The sequence below is a fragment of the Sebastes umbrosus genome, chromosome 1, assembly GCF_015220745.1.
Source record: "Sebastes umbrosus isolate fSebUmb1 chromosome 1, fSebUmb1.pri, whole genome shotgun sequence".
NCBI lineage: Eukaryota > Metazoa > Chordata > Actinopteri > Perciformes > Sebastidae > Sebastes > Sebastes umbrosus.
In genome coordinates, this window is record NC_051269.1 from 37637160 (window position 1) to 37653188 (window position 16029).

The 16029-nt window shown below is 35.8% G+C and overlaps 1 protein-coding gene and 1 long non-coding RNA gene across 8 annotated transcripts in view; one reads left to right on the forward strand and one right to left on the reverse strand.

Moving 5' to 3' along the window:
* The first annotated feature begins 454 nt into the window (after positions 1-454).
* Positions 455-9348, forward strand: fam83d (family with sequence similarity 83 member D). The gene is made up of 4 exons (XM_037766584.1): positions 455-1435; positions 5487-5654; positions 5820-5944; positions 8029-9348. The coding sequence occupies exons 1-4, from the start codon at positions 935-937 to the stop codon at positions 8891-8893; spliced, it is 1659 nt and encodes a 552-aa protein (XP_037622512.1). The 5' UTR covers positions 455-934; the 3' UTR covers positions 8894-9348.
* Positions 9349-9578: 230 nt separating this feature from the next.
* LOC119486476 overlaps positions 9579-16029 on the reverse strand; it is a 47001-nt gene continuing 40550 nt past the window's right edge. For all 7 annotated transcript variants that reach the window (XR_005206548.1, XR_005206543.1, XR_005206546.1 and 4 more), the window contains one exon: positions 9579-9880. This is a non-coding gene — a long non-coding RNA (uncharacterized LOC119486476). The remainder of the gene's footprint in view (positions 9881-16029) is intronic.

Below are 16029 nucleotides of genomic sequence, written 5' to 3' on the forward strand. Positions count from 1 at the left end.
CTGTTCAGGTGTAGATGGAGTTGAGACTGTATTCAAATCATTTTTTTTGGTAGTTTTTAGTCAGTTTAAATTCACACAAAGTAGTTACTGTTGCTATGGTTACCCACAGTTTGTGCACCTTGAGCACTGTAAAAGGAATATGATTTTAACGCACGCTTTTTGTGTGACCTTGGCATGGCTGAATATGAACACTTCTTTAAAAAAATGTGTTGACTTTTGTCTGCAAACTACTTGTATTACCATTCTATGTTATATGAGTTATCAGAGGAGAAGTGAGAAAGGGGTATAGGGAAATATAAGTTTTACTTCTACCTACTCCTTTTCGGACACTATTACTCTTGTTTTGTTTGTTAATTATTTTGTATCTGTTTTTATTTATTTTATGTTCGAAATAAAGTCTTTCATTAATTCATTCATTCATTTATTCATACTTCACAACCTTTTGAGTTCCTCACTGTGGCAGAAAATGACTTTCTACCAATTTATCTTCCTCTAAAGTGAAAGAGGAACCAATACCAGAAGTGTTTTTTAAAAGAAATGGTACGTTTTTTAATTGAGTTTGAGGATATTGGTGTCCAGGAAGGAATCCCAGCCTTCCATGGGATCAGAGAAAAGCGTCAGAGTGAGAGGTCTGTGCTCCTCGTTGGTCTCTGCGGTGTAACCGGATCAGAGCGGAGCAGAGAGGCCGGACCGTTGGGACCTCTAGGAGGCTTGTTTGCCTCCAAATGAGCCAATGAGACCGGCTTTACAGTAGACTGACAGTCCGCCTCAGCGAGCCCGGAGCCGCCAATCCGGTCTGACAACCTGCTCCGTCAGCCAATCCGGATCCACGACGGCATCGTGAGGGAAAAACTAAAATACGAATGTGACGGTTACAGGTCGGAACGTTACCTGTTACCTGCAGCCGTTGAGCCGTTTATTTGAAAACACAGCCATGGCTCTGTCGCAGTGTCTGGAGGATTCTCCTCTGAGGTTCGGTTCGACACCAACCCGCGTCCAGAACCAGAACCAGGAGGTCTACAACGAGACACACCGGCTGGCGCTGGAGGAGCTGCTGTCCGGAGGGTTGGACCACTTCCTGGACTTCCTGCGGAGAGAGAGGATCCACAACTTTCTGTCGGACGAGGAGACGCAGCGGATCCGGAGCTCCGCGGTTCCTCCTCCACGGTGCGGGTCTCTCCTCCTCCTCCCGGACCAGGACCCGGGTCTGGGTCTGGAGCAGTCACTCAGCTGCTCACAGGACTGTTCTTCCCTCACATACTTCCCCGATGTGTCGGACGTGGAGCCGCCGGTGCTGGAGCTCGGCTGGCCGGGCTTCACCGCCGGGTCGTACCGGGGAGTCACCCGGGCCGTGGCTCACTTCCAGCCGGGCTACGGGGACAACATCTACGGCTGCAAGGAGGCTGCGAGGCGGATGATCAAGAGTGCTAAAGAGGTACAGTATGGACACAGAGAGTACTGAAAGCACAGCTGCATACTGGTTTATCTAATAATCACCTTTTATATTTCTTTATTTTGGTAACTGATTGTATTATTTCCTGCAGGCGCCACACTGCTATTCCTAAAGACACCTGATGTATTATATCTAGTTGTATTTTCTTTCATTGTGTCACATTGTAGTCTGATATTTCTTTTTCACTCTTTTAAAAAAAATTAAATTCAATCAAATTATATTTAATTTAATTTAATTAATTTAATTTAATTTAATTTCATTTCATTTCATTTCATTAATTAGATTAAATTAAGTTGAATACATTTTTTAATTTGTAATTTTATTGCAAGACAAAATAAATTACATTAACAGAACAACAGGACGACAAGAACAGTGAATACAGGCCAATTAACACAATTTTGCCATTGATCGGATGAGAGAACCAGGTGATGCTGGTGTGTGCGTGCGTGCATGTGTTCTGCATATTGTTCATCTAATAATCACCTTTTATATTTCTTTATTTTGGTAACTGATTGTATTATTTCCTGCAGGCGCCACACTGATATTCCTAAAGACACCTGATGTATTATATCTAGTTGGTGTCTATTTTTGTGTTTTCTTTCATTGTGTCACATTGTAGCCTGATATTTCTTTTCACTCTTTTAAAAAAAAAAATGAAATGAAATGAAATGAAATTAAATTAGAGGGACTGTTTGTAACTTTCAGAAATGCTTGTTAACAGCTACACCTGTGGCCGTTAAGTCAACGAAAGTCAGCGTCGGGTTCGCGCTTGCTCGCTCTACGTAGACATGAACGAGCATCGCTCAACACAGTGAGGCGAAACACGTCAGCTCAAACCACAATATCACTCTACATTTCACCTGCTTGGCAGTAATGTTAGCTGACCAGACGAAAGTCTCTCCATGAATCACTGCTGATACTAGTGTTGGCTTTTCCTGCCTCAGCCTCCCGACCGCGGCCGGAGGGAACAGGGAAGACACCGGAGTTTGGGAAACCGATCTGGTAGATTTATACGTGTAAAAAAGTTACAAACAGTCCCTTTAAATTAATTTTTTCAATTTTTATTTTATTGCAAGACAAATTAAAATACATTTAATTGGCTTTTGCCATTGATTGGATGAGAGAACCAGGTGATGCTGGTGTGTGTTTGTGTGTGTATGTGTTCTGGGGTGGAGTCTATAGGATGGATATATGGAGTAGGGCTGTGTCATGGCGAGAATCTGGTGTTACGATACCCAGCATCATGATACAGGGGTAATGATTCGATATATATTGCGATTTTTTTTTTTTATTTAATTTTTGGGAAAACACCAGAAATAAACCATTTCAGAAGAAGCAAAACTAACACATTTAAACTGCATTTCAAGCCCTTTATTGTCATTGTGTAGTACAACGAAATTAGGTTGTGACAATCCCATAGGTGCTAATGAAAAGGTAATACAATATAAAAAGAGATAATACAATATAAATATAAAAAACATAACAAAATATAACAATATATAAAAATACAATATGTAAATTGGTGAGATGCCAGTTTTTTTCCCAGATTATTGCACAAAGTGTGACAAAGGAGCATGCAAAAAACTGCATGTGATTAATCATAAAGTGGGCATGTCTGTAAAGGAGAGACTCGTGGGTACCCATAGAACCCATTTTCATTCACATATCTTGAGGTCAGAGGTCAACGGACCCCTTTGAAAATCGCCATGTCAGTTTTTCCTCGCCAACATTTAGCGCAACTTTGGAGCGATTTAGCCTCCTTCTCGACAAGCTAGTATGATGGTTGGTACCAATGGATTCCTTAGGTGTTCTAGTTTCATATGATGCCAATATCTTCACTTCTAGCTTTAAAGTCGAGCTCACTACAACCTCCGTAAAATTGAATAGTGGCCGGGCAGTCAGATTTTTAAGAGGTTAATTAAAAATCAATACAGTGTTTTGGAGAATTGATCAATTATCGCACAACATAATACTCATGTTTATTGATATTCATGACACCCCTAATATGGACATTCCCCTAGCTGCAGGGAGTGTCAGGGACACGTCCCTGTTCACTGCCACCAGGAGATGTTCTGGGCTAAAGGGGCGAAACATCAATGAACGGTGGTCCCCAGCTGATGACCCTGCAGCTAACAAAGTGGGCACCGGTAGAGGTGCGGCAGCCTAGAGCTCAGCAGGAACAACCCCGTCTACTGGCAGCGAAGCACAACTGGGGCACCGTCAGGGACCTCCAGAACGGGTCAGCACGGTCAGTCCGGCAGGGTTAACCGGGTAGCCTCATATTTCGATAGTAGGGATGCACCGATCCGACTTTTTCAGTCTCAATAGCGATACCTGGGCTTTGGGTATCGGTCAATACCGAGTACTGATCCGATACCAGTGTTTAATTAATAAGCTGTGTGCCTCACAGTGTGGAAGTGACTGGGATCACTCTGTTATGTGTAAGGTATGTATATGTAAAGCAAAATGTAACAAGTACATGGATGACTACAGAATTTTCTTTATTATTAAAATAATAAATTGACACCAACAACTTGGTAAAAAAATCTTCAAAATGAACAGACATTTCAATTCATGGTGTAAACCTTTATAATGCAGCATTAAATTGGTCAAGACTTAAACAGGAATTACAATTTTAGTATATAATGTATATAGTATATAAACATAGAACTGAATTTAATAGATCGGCCCCATTGTCAGCGATATCCGATCCAGCTATTCGAGTCAGTATCGGCCCGATACTTGACCCGGTATCGGTGCATCCCTACTTTTCTAGGCCTAAAGGCTGCACTGATACCATGACAGCATGTTTTTGTATGATATCATTCTAAAATTATTTTGTCTGTTTGTCAAGTTCAGATTGATATTTTATCAAATAGCCCCCCTGCCACAAAATAAGATGGCGTGTGTGTTTATATATAGTCACTTATTAAAACATTTTTGGAGGGAAAACTCAAATCTTCTTTGTATTATCCTTAAAATACATGCCAGATTGTCCCCGTGGAATTTCCTTGATCAGTCTGAAGGTTTTTGAAGTCTTGATCAGAAAGAAAGCAGTGACCAAAAGGATCAAACAAACAAAAAACAGAGCCATGAATATTCATGTTGATGCTCCTGACGGGAGCCGTCAGTCACAGCCTGTCTGTTTTTGAACAGAAACATTCCAGCATGGAGGGAGTGTGCGGCTTCAGCAGCACCTCAGGCCTGCGGAGGGCCTGCGTGCCAGATGTGCCTTGACTTGCTTCGCCTCCCCTCTATCAAAGTTTGCATTCCCTCATCATTAGAGAGCTTCGATGTTGGGTTTTCCTCTCAGCTAAAATGTGGTGGTGTATATACAGTGTGTTGAAACCTTAGAAAAAAATATTTCCATCAAAGTTTAACCGTTAGGTCATCCGTCCTTTTGTAATGTTTAACCACTTAGTGCATACAGTGTCTTATTGTACAACGAGGCCGCCGACTGTAACAACACACCGTGCATCTGCATCGTCACGGGTCAGCTCACAGGAACAACCTGGTCCTTTATTTCTGTGAAATTTAACACACATTTTCCTATAAAAATAAGCACCCACACTCCAAATAAGGTGGGGAACTCCTGAAAAAGCTGCATGTGGATAACACCAGTTTGAAGCAATAAATCTGAGCTATGTAAACATCCGTGTCTAATCCTCGACAGACAACCTTTACCACAGCATGTGAAATTCCTTTCTTCCTCGCGAAAAAAGAGAAATCTCGCTGCGAAACCTAAGCTCAGGAAAATGGAGACGAGCCCCACAGAGCACCTACTTGTCTCCTGAATAAAAGTAACTTGTTTGCTGACCAAGCGTTACTGCCGATTGCCATGGTAACAGACCACAGTCAATAGAAAGCTCATCAGCACACACATTACTGGGAGTGTGTCTGACAGAGATTCGCAGCTCTGTTTGAATAAGGGCCTTGCATTTGACAATAATAAAAACACAGTCATGTGCTACATCTGCGAGCTGCAGCCCTAAAAGGAATTCTATTATATTACCTCTGTAATTTTCCACTGCAGGTGATTGCCATAGTGACAGACTCCCTGACAGACCTGGATATCTTTAAGGATCTTCAGGAGGCATGCTGCCACCGCAAAGTCCCCGTCTACATCCTGCTGGACCAATCATGTGCTCCTGCTTTCCTCAAGATGTGCAAAAATGTCGGCGTTCGCCTAGATGACCTTCGGGTATGTGGCTGGTTCAGTAAAGCTGGGTGTGGCTCTGTGTACACAAGACGAACATCAGATAGCACCTTTAATATTTGATATGACTGGGTTGGTCTGGCAGTTATCTCTCTCTTATTATCACTCCTGCTGTTTTCTCTCTCTGTTTTTCTTTTGAAATCCTTTCAGCAAATGAGAGTGCGAACCATAACTGGTACGACTTATTACATGAGATCAGGAGCGAGGATTACTGGGGAAGTTCATGAGCGGTTCATGCTGATTGATGGAAACAGAGTGGCTACAGGTTCTTACAGGTAACAGTCTGCTAACTATTTTACCTAAAGTCAAACTGTTTAGCTGTCTATTAGGTGGCACTGAGACGCCTAAAGGCCCTGACACACAAAGCCGACTGTCAGCCGTCGGACAGTTTCGGGCATACTTGCCAACCTTGAGACCACAAAAATAGGGAGAATTTCAAAACCAAAGCAGGGGGGTCTGTGGGTTCTCCCCCAAAAAAATTGAATTTTACTTTTAATTCTCAGGAAAGAAAACGAAATTATTCGCCCCTCTGGCGTGAACTTGTGTGAATCTCTGGTAAAAACTAATATTCATCAGTTTTCATTCATTCATATTTTGCCCCTGCTTGAGAATTTCTTTCTCTTAGCTCTCTCCATTTCTCTCTCCGTCTCTCACTCACTGAAGGCCCTTTCAGACACAATGTGACAACGGCACTACTGTGCTCTGAAACCCGTTATTTCCAATGACTTTCGCCACGCCGGCTTTGCTATGATGTGCAACGAGAACAGCTCAACCCGCGCCGCATCGTGAGCAGCTCTCCTCCGCCGGGAAAAGACATTTGGTGTAGCTCTGTTGCCGTTTGGGTGGAAACAGTAGGGCTTATACACCCTGTACAGAGCCAGAAACAGGTTGAGATAACAAAAAGGAAAAAAAGTGTGACAAATTGCCATAAATTGGGAGAAATGCGGGAGAATTGTGACCCCCGGTGGAAACCGGGAGAGGGCGATGAAAAACGTGAGTCTCCGGGGAAAATCGGGAGGTTTGGTATGGTTTCGGGCCGTTGGTGAGCGTCTGTTGGTCTAGTTTTTGCGGTGTGTCCCGCACCGTCGGCTCTAGTCTGCCCGTGTCGTAGGCTTTTCAGCCAATTCATGCATGTTGAGTCGACGGCAGAGCCCGCCGCTGAGAGAAAACGCTCTGATTGGCTGTTCAGCTTCAGTGCACGAGAAGAGAAACGGAAGTGAGGAAAGCAAGCCAATGAGTAAAGTCAAGAGGGAAAACACAGAAGGCTCTTCTCATTTTTCGTCTTCATCTCATCTGATCATTCCAATACACAGATATTTTCACAATGACATTGCCATTTGGACTGAAGCTAAGTGGTGAGGGAGAGTGGTGTGAAAATGGTCGACAGATGCTGCTTTTTTCATGTTGGTATCATAACAACGGCTTGTACGCTCACCGGACACTTTATTAGGTACAAGGTGTACCTAATAAAGTGGCCGGTGCTAGTACCAGGTGCACTTCTGCTGCTGTAGCCCATCTGCTTCAAGGTTGGACGTGTTGTGCGTTCAGAGATGGTATTCTGCATACCTTGGTTGTAACGAGTGGTTATTTGAGTTACTGTTGCCTTTCTATCATCTCCAACCACTCTGCCCATTCTCCTCTGACCTCTGACATCAACAAGGCATTTTCGTCCACACAACTGCCGCTCACTGGATATTTTCTCTTTTTCGGAGCATTCTCTGTAAACCCTAGAGATGGTTGTGCGTGAAAATCCCAGTAGATCAGCAGTTTTTTAAATACTCAGACCAGCCCGTCTGGCACCAACAACCATGCCACGTTCAAAGTCAATTAAATCCCCTTTCTTCCTTATTCTGATGCTTGATTTGAACTTCAGCAAGTCGTCTTCACCACCTCTAGATGCCTGAATGCATTGAGTTACTGTCATGTGATTGGCTGATTAGCTATTTGTGTTAACAAGCAATTGAACAGGTGTGCCTAATAAAGTGGCCGTTGAGTGTATATCCGCTGTCCTCGGTCTTCCAGTTTCCCTTTTCGAATGACGAATACAGACTACAGCGACCTGCTGGTGTGGAGAGTTATTTCATCTCACGCAGGTGCATATGTACGTGCCAACTGGCTGTCGGCTGTAGTCTTTGCAGCGTGTTCAAGTGCAACTTGTCGGCCAAAACAAAGGCGACGTGAGGCGACGCAACAGTCGGCTGTCATCGCCGCTAGTTCTTTAACGTCGGCTTGGTGTGTCTGGGCCTTAAACCCCACGGATTTACCAGACTGTGAAGTAATACATTTTTCTTGCTGGAATTGGATGATTGCAGCTGCTTACTTTCAGTCACGCATGTTGTTAAATCCCCCTCCTGTGCAGGTACAACTGGACTGATGGAAAACTAAACAGCAGCAACCTTATCGAGCTTTCCGGTCAGATAACAGAGAAATTTGACGAGGAGTTCCGCATCCTCTACGCCCAGTCTCTACCTCTTAACCCTCGAGGACCTCCAAGTGTCCGAAACAGCGGCATCTACGAGCATCTCAAACACTCATTAACCTCCTCTCCTCACCTGGTCAGAGAGAGGCCGGTGGAGCTATTGTGTCTGACCAGCACACCCAGCCGCAAGCTCCTCAACATGGCGGTCCAGCCCCCGTGTGAACCCTTGACTCCAGTTCGTCCTAAAACTGACCCAGTGTCCGACTGCTCCACCGTAGGTGAGGACTGGACGGAGCAGCAGCACCAGCAGGAGGAGATCCTGGGCGGTAGCACCACCCGGCGTTTCCCCGCAGATCAGAAAGAGCCAGCGACCCCCAGCGGCGTCTCCTGCCACGCCGCCACTCAGACCAGCCAGTCAGTGACGGACAGCGCCACCCAGACTGACCTCCAGCTCACACACCACCCCGACCTTATCACACCAGCGAGCGCAGCGACAAACCAGGCCACCTCTCCCAGGCCGAGCTCGCCCACCCAGGCAGCGCCGGATGGCACCTTAAAGGACTGCTTCCACAAGCTGACCAAAGAGCGCCAGTACCACTACTTCGCCATCCGCTCCAAGCTGGAGCACATGGTGACCGCTCTGTCCCAGAGGCGAGAGCTAGTGGACGTCACCGACATGATTCAGGGGCCTGAAGCTCTCAGCAGGCAGAGGGTACACAAAGACTGTGAACAGGAACCAAACCCCAGACTGCTTGTTGAAAGTGCGGGCATGGGCACGTGGCCAAGAGCCAGATGTGTACACTAGTTTGTCTCCAGGGATTTTGGAGAAGGAGGGTAAGGTTTCTTGAGGATCCTCAGTTTCAAATAATGGTTTTGGCTTATGCAGTAGAATTCTAGTTTTCTTCAGTTTGTCTTCTTGTCTGCAGTGCCCACATTTGTCGTTTTTTATTGTTTATCCTGTCTATGTCAAAGCTGTTTTTCGTGTAATGGTAACGCAGATTTGTAATCAACAGAAATTCTGTATTTTTTTAACCAAAGACTCGGTGCAATAATAATCATTGTTTGACCATGTCAGTTTAATGAAAATCGTTTGCTGATGCGGTTAAAACTGGATAATATCTGCTGTAGTAAGAGTGAAAATGCACTGAAGTGCTGTTTTGGTTATTTAATCACATTTGGCTGCTGTAACTGCATCTGAACAACATTCAAGAGAGCAGCTGGCTCTCACTGCGCTTTGCTAATAAACAAAGTAGTATTTTGCTTGATGAGTGCTTATTCTAACACTTGATACACATCCACCCTTTGTGTTCACTTTAATCTTCATTGGAGTTGAAATTGCAATCAAATCCTTGTGAAGAATATCTTAGGAAAAAAATGTGTGCAGAAGTTCCAGGATGCACAATGTGATTTCCCAAAGAACAAAGCAATATCAAAATATGTATCTCCAATCAAATCATTAATACAAAATCTACAAAAATAAAGACATCCAATTGATTTTTATAGTAAACTTTTATTACATCAACACTGGATCACAAGAGGAGAGGTACAGCAAGAAATTAAAGAAAACTGTTCACTCAAAGAAAACACATTTCAGATTTTATGCGGTTTAGTTGAAAAATATGTTTATAGACTTTAATATCAGGTGACTGTCTGTTGGGACATTTTCAACACTAGGATGAACGTAAAAGTTAAATCTTCTGTACAAAAGATCAGACTTTTTTGCTGTAATAGGTAGTAGAAGAAGGTGAACAAACTCTGTCATCTTCAGTTATGATCAAGAATCTCTGCTCATCTGGGGAGAAAATAAGAGAAGGACAACATAAGAATTTGCATCACAATCGCATATGTCAGTGCTAGGGCTGTGCAGTTAGTCACATTTAAATTTCAATTTCAATTTGACTTCCAATGATTATCAAAAACAAGATAATCGACATAAAGCAGTTATTGTGCTGCATTCCATTTTGTCATGTGTTCTAAATCCAGCGCACCTCTGTCCTTTACAGCGGTGTGCTTTTTTAGACATACTATACAATGATTTTTTTAATGACTGTTTTTGACACACTATTTTCAGTATTTATTTCTATTACTTTTTATGAGTTCTTTTCTTTACATACTACTATTACTTATGCCTTTTTGTGACATATACTATAGCTTTTTAGGATTTTTTTTTTTTGACATACTTTACTAGCTTTAATTTTTTTGACCTACTAAATAGACTTTTTAATTTTTTCGACATACTATACTGTGACTGTTTTTTGACATGTGACTTTTTTTTTTTCAACATTCAATACTATGACTTTTTAATTTTTTCTTCAACATACTATACTATGACTTATACTTATACTATGATTTCTTCGACATACTGTACAATGATTTTTATTACATTACTATGACATTTTTTTTTAATTTCAACATACTATATTATGACTTTAAGAAAAAAAATTGTTTCGACATACTATACTATGACTTTTTTTTTTACTATACTATGACTTTTTTATTTTTTCGACATACTATGACTTTTTTTCGACATACTGTACATACAGTTTTTCAATTTCTTTTTCAAAATACTATACCAGACTTTTTTTTTTGACATACTTAACTAGATTAAAATTATTTTTTGACATACTATACTAATTTGATTTGATTTTTTCAACATACTATACTATGACTTTTTTTTAATTTTTTCAACATACTGTACTATTACTTTTTTTTAACATAATATACTGACTTTTTTTTAATTTTTTCGACATACTATACTATGACTTTTTTACAAATTTTTTCGAGATACTATACTATGGCTTTTTTTCATGAAATTTTTCGACATACTATAGAATGACTTGGTGAAATTTGTCGACATACTATACTATGACTTTTTTTCATGAAATATTTCGACATACTATAGAATGACTTTTGGTGAAATTTGTCGACATACTATGACTTTATTTTCATGAAGATTTTGCGACATACTATACTACGACTTTTTTTTTTTTTTTAATATTTTTTTGGACATACTATACTACGACTTTTTCTTAATTTTTTCGACATACTATAGAATTACTTTTTTGGTGAAATTTTTCGAAAAACTATACTATGACTTTTTTTCGGAAATTTTTCGACATACTATACTATGACTTTTTTTATTTTTTCAACATACTATAGAATGACTTTTTTGGTGAAATTTTTCGAAATACTGTACTATGACTAAAAAAAAAAAAAAACTTTTTGGACATACTATACTATGACTTTTTTTTTTATTTTTTCGACATACTATAGAATGACTTTTGGTGAAATTTGTCGACATACTATGACTTTATTTTCATGAAGATTTTGCGACATACTATACTACGACTTTTTTTTTTTTTTTTAATATTTTTTTGGACATACTATACTACGACTTTTTTTTTATTTTTTCGACATACTATAGAATTACTTTTTCGGTGAAATTTTTCGAAAAACTATACTATGACTTTTTTTCGGAAATTTTTGGACATACTATACTATGACTTTTTTTTTATTTTTTCGACATACTATAGAATGACTTTTTTTTTAATATTTTTTGCACATAGTATACTATGACTTATTTTCATGACATTTTTCGACATACTATACTATGACAAAAAAAACAAAAAAAAAAAACTTTTTGGACATACTATACTATGACTTAAAAAAAAAAAAAAATAATAACTTTTTGGACATACTATAGAATGACTTTTTTTTATTTTTTCGACATACTAAACTTTGACTTTTTTTCACAAAATCTTCCAAGATACTTTACTATGACTTTTTTTCATGACATTTTTCGACATACTATATTTTGACTTTTTTTTAAAAAAAAAGATTTTTTTGGACATACTATACTATGACTTTTTTTTTTTTTTTTCGACGTACTATAGAATTACTTTTTTGATGAAATTTTTCGACAAACTATACTATGACTTTTTTTCACGAAATTTTTCGAGATACTAAACTTTGACTTTTTTTCATGACATTTTTCGACATACTATAGAATGACTTTTTTTTCACAACATTTTTCGACATACTATAGAATGACTTTTTTTTTTAAATTAATTTTTTGGACATAGTATACTATGACTTTTTTTCATGACATTTTTCGACATACTGTACTATGACTTTTTTTCATGAAATTTTTCGACATACTATACTATGACTTTAAAAAAAAAAAAAATTTTTGGACATACTATACTATGACTTTTTTTCACGACATTTTTGGACATAGTATACTATGACTTTTTTTCATGAAAATTTTGCAACATACTATACTATGACTTTTTTTCAAAAAATATATTTTTTGGACATAGTATACTATAACTTTTTTCATGACATTTTTCGATATACTGTACTATGACTTTTTTTTTTTTTTTTTTCGACGTACTATAGAATGACTTTTTTGATGAAATTTTTCGACAAACTATAGAATGACTTTTTTTTTTTAAATTAATTTTTTGGACATAGTATACTATGACTTTTTTTCATGACATTTTTCGACATACTGTACTATGACTTTTTTTCATGAAATTCTTCGAGATACTATACTATGACTTTAAAAAAAAAAAAAATTTTTGGACATACTATACTATGACTTTTTTTCACGACATTTTTCGACATACTATACTATGACTTTTTTTTAATGACATTTTTCTACATACTATACTATGACTTTAAAAAAAACAAAAACTTTTTGGACATACTATGCTATGACTTTTTTTCATGAACATTTTGCGACCTACTATAGAATGACTTTTTTGGTGAAATTTTTCAACATACTATACTATGACTTTTTTTCAAAAAATATATTTTTTGGACATAGTATACTATGACTTTTTTTCATGACATTTTTCGATATACTGTACTATGACTTTTTTTTATTTTTTCGACATACTATACAATGACTTTTTTTCATGAAAATTTTGCGACATACTATAATTTAACTTTTTTTTTTTTAAAAAGATTTTTTTGGACATAGTATACTATGACTTTTTTTCATTTTTTTGACATACTATAGAATGACTTTTTTGATGAAATTTTTCGACAAACTATACTATGACTTTTTTTCACGAAAGTTTTCGATATACTATAGAATGACTTTTTTGGTGAAATTTTTCAACATACTATACTATAATTTTTTTTCATGAAATTTCCGACATACTATACTATGACTTTTTTTCAAAAAATATATTTTTTGGACATACTATACAACGCTTTTTTTTTTTTTTGGACATACTATAGAATTACTTTTTTGGTGACATTTTTCGACATACTATAGAATGACTTTTTTTTTTTTTAAATAATTTTTTGGACATAGTATACTATGACTTTTTTTATGAAATTTTTCGACATACTATACTATGACTTATTTTCATGAAATTTTTCGAGATACTTTACTATGACTTTTTTTCATGCCATTTTTGGACATACTATACTATGACTTTTTTTCATGAAAATTTTGCGACATACTATATTTTGACTTTTTTTCTAAAAAAAGATTTCTTTGGACATACTATACTATGACTTTTTTTCATGACATTTTTCGATATACTGTACTATGACTTTTTTTTATTTTTTCGACATACTATACAATGACTTTTTTTCATGAAAATTTTGCGACATACTATACTTTAACTTTTTTTTTTTTAAAAAGATTTTTTTGGACATAGTATACTATGACTTTTTTTCATTTTTTTGACATACTATAGAATGACTTTTTTGATGAAATTTTTCGACAAACTATACTATGACTTTTTTTCACGAAAGTTTTCGACATACTATAGAATGACTTTTTTGGTGAAATTTTTCAACATACTATACTATAATTTTTTTTCATGAAATTTCCAACATACTATACTATGACTTTTTTTCAAAAAATATATTTTTTGGACATACTATACAACGCTTTTTTTTTTTTTTTGGACATACTATAGAATTACTTTTTTGGTGACATTTTTCGACATACTATAGAATGACTTTTTTTTTTTTTAAATAATTTTTTGGACATAGTATACTATGACTTTTTTTATGAAATTTTTCGACATACTATACTATGACTTATTTTCATGAAATTTTTCGAGATACTTTACTATGACTTTTTTTCATGCCATTTTTCGACATACTATACTATGACTTTTTTTCATGAAAATTTTGCGACATACTATATTTTGACTTTTTTTCTAAAAAAAGATTTCTTTGGACATACTATACTATGACTTTTTTTTTTTTTTTTCGACATACTATAGAATTACTTTTTTGATGAAATTTTTCGACAAACTATACTATGACTTTTTTTCACGAAATTTTTCGACATACTATACTATGACTTTAAAAAAAACAAAACTTTTTGGACATACTATACTATGACTTTTTTTCATGAAAATTTTGCGACATACTAAAGAATGACTTTTTTGGTGAAATTTTTCAACATACTATACTATGACTTTTTTTCATGACATTTTTCGACATACTATACTATGACTTTAAAAAAAAAAAAAAAAAACTTTTTGGACATATACTATGACTTTTTTTCATGACATTTTTCGATATACTATAGAATTACTTTTTTTCACGAAATTTTTCAACATACTATACTATGATTTTTTTTCATGAAATTTTTCACTACTATAGAATTACTTTTTTGGTGAAAGTTTTCAACATACTATACTATGAATTTTTTTTCCTGAAATCTCCGACATACTATACTATGACTTTTTTATTTTTTAATAATTTTTTGGACATACTATACTATGACTTTTTTTTTTTTTTATATTTTTTGAACATACTATAGAATGACTTTTTTGGTGAAATATTTCGACATACTATAGAATGACTTTTTCGGAAATTTTTCGACATACTATACTATGACTTTTTTTATGAAAATTTTGCGACATACTATACTATGTCTTTTTTTTTTTTAAATATTTTTTTGGACATACTATACTATGACTTTAAAATATATATATATATATATATATATATATATATTTTTGGACATACTATACTATGACTTTTTTAATTTTTTCGACATACTATAGAATGAATTTTTTGGTGAAATTTTTCGACATACTATACTATGAATTGTTTTCACGAAATTTTTCGAGATACTATACTATGACTTTTTTTCATAAAATTTTTGGACATACTATAGAATGACTTTTTGGTGAAATTTTTCAACATACTATACTATGACTTTTTTTCATGAAATTTTTCAACATACTATACTGACTTTTTTTCATGAAATTTTTCGACATACTATAGAATGACTTTTTTTTCATGAAAATTTTGCGACATACTATACTATGACTTTTTATTTTTTCAACATACTATAGAATTACTTTTTTTCAAAAGTTTTCGACTTACTATACTATGACTTTAAAATATATATATATATATATATATATATATATATATATTTTTGGACATACTATACTATGACTTTTTTAATTTTTTCGACATACTATAGAATGAATTTTTTGGTGAAATTTTTCGACATACTATACTATGAATTGTTTTCACGAAATTTTTCGAGATACTATACTATGACTTTTTTTCATAAAATTTTTGGACATACTATAGAATGACTTTTTTGGTGAAATTTTTCAACATACTATACTATGACTTTTTTTCATGAAATTTTTCAACATACTATACTGACTTTTTTTCATGAAATTTTTCGACATACTATAGAATGACTTTTTTTTCATGAAAATTTTGCGACATACTATACTATGACTTTTTATTTTTTCAACATACTATAGAATTACTTTTTTTCAAAAGTTTTCGACTTACTATACTATGACTTTAAAATATATATATATATATATATTTTTGGACATACTATACTATGAAATTTTTAATTTTTTCGACATACTATAGAATGAATTTTTTGGTGAAATTTTTCGACATACTATACTATGAATTTTTTTCACGAAA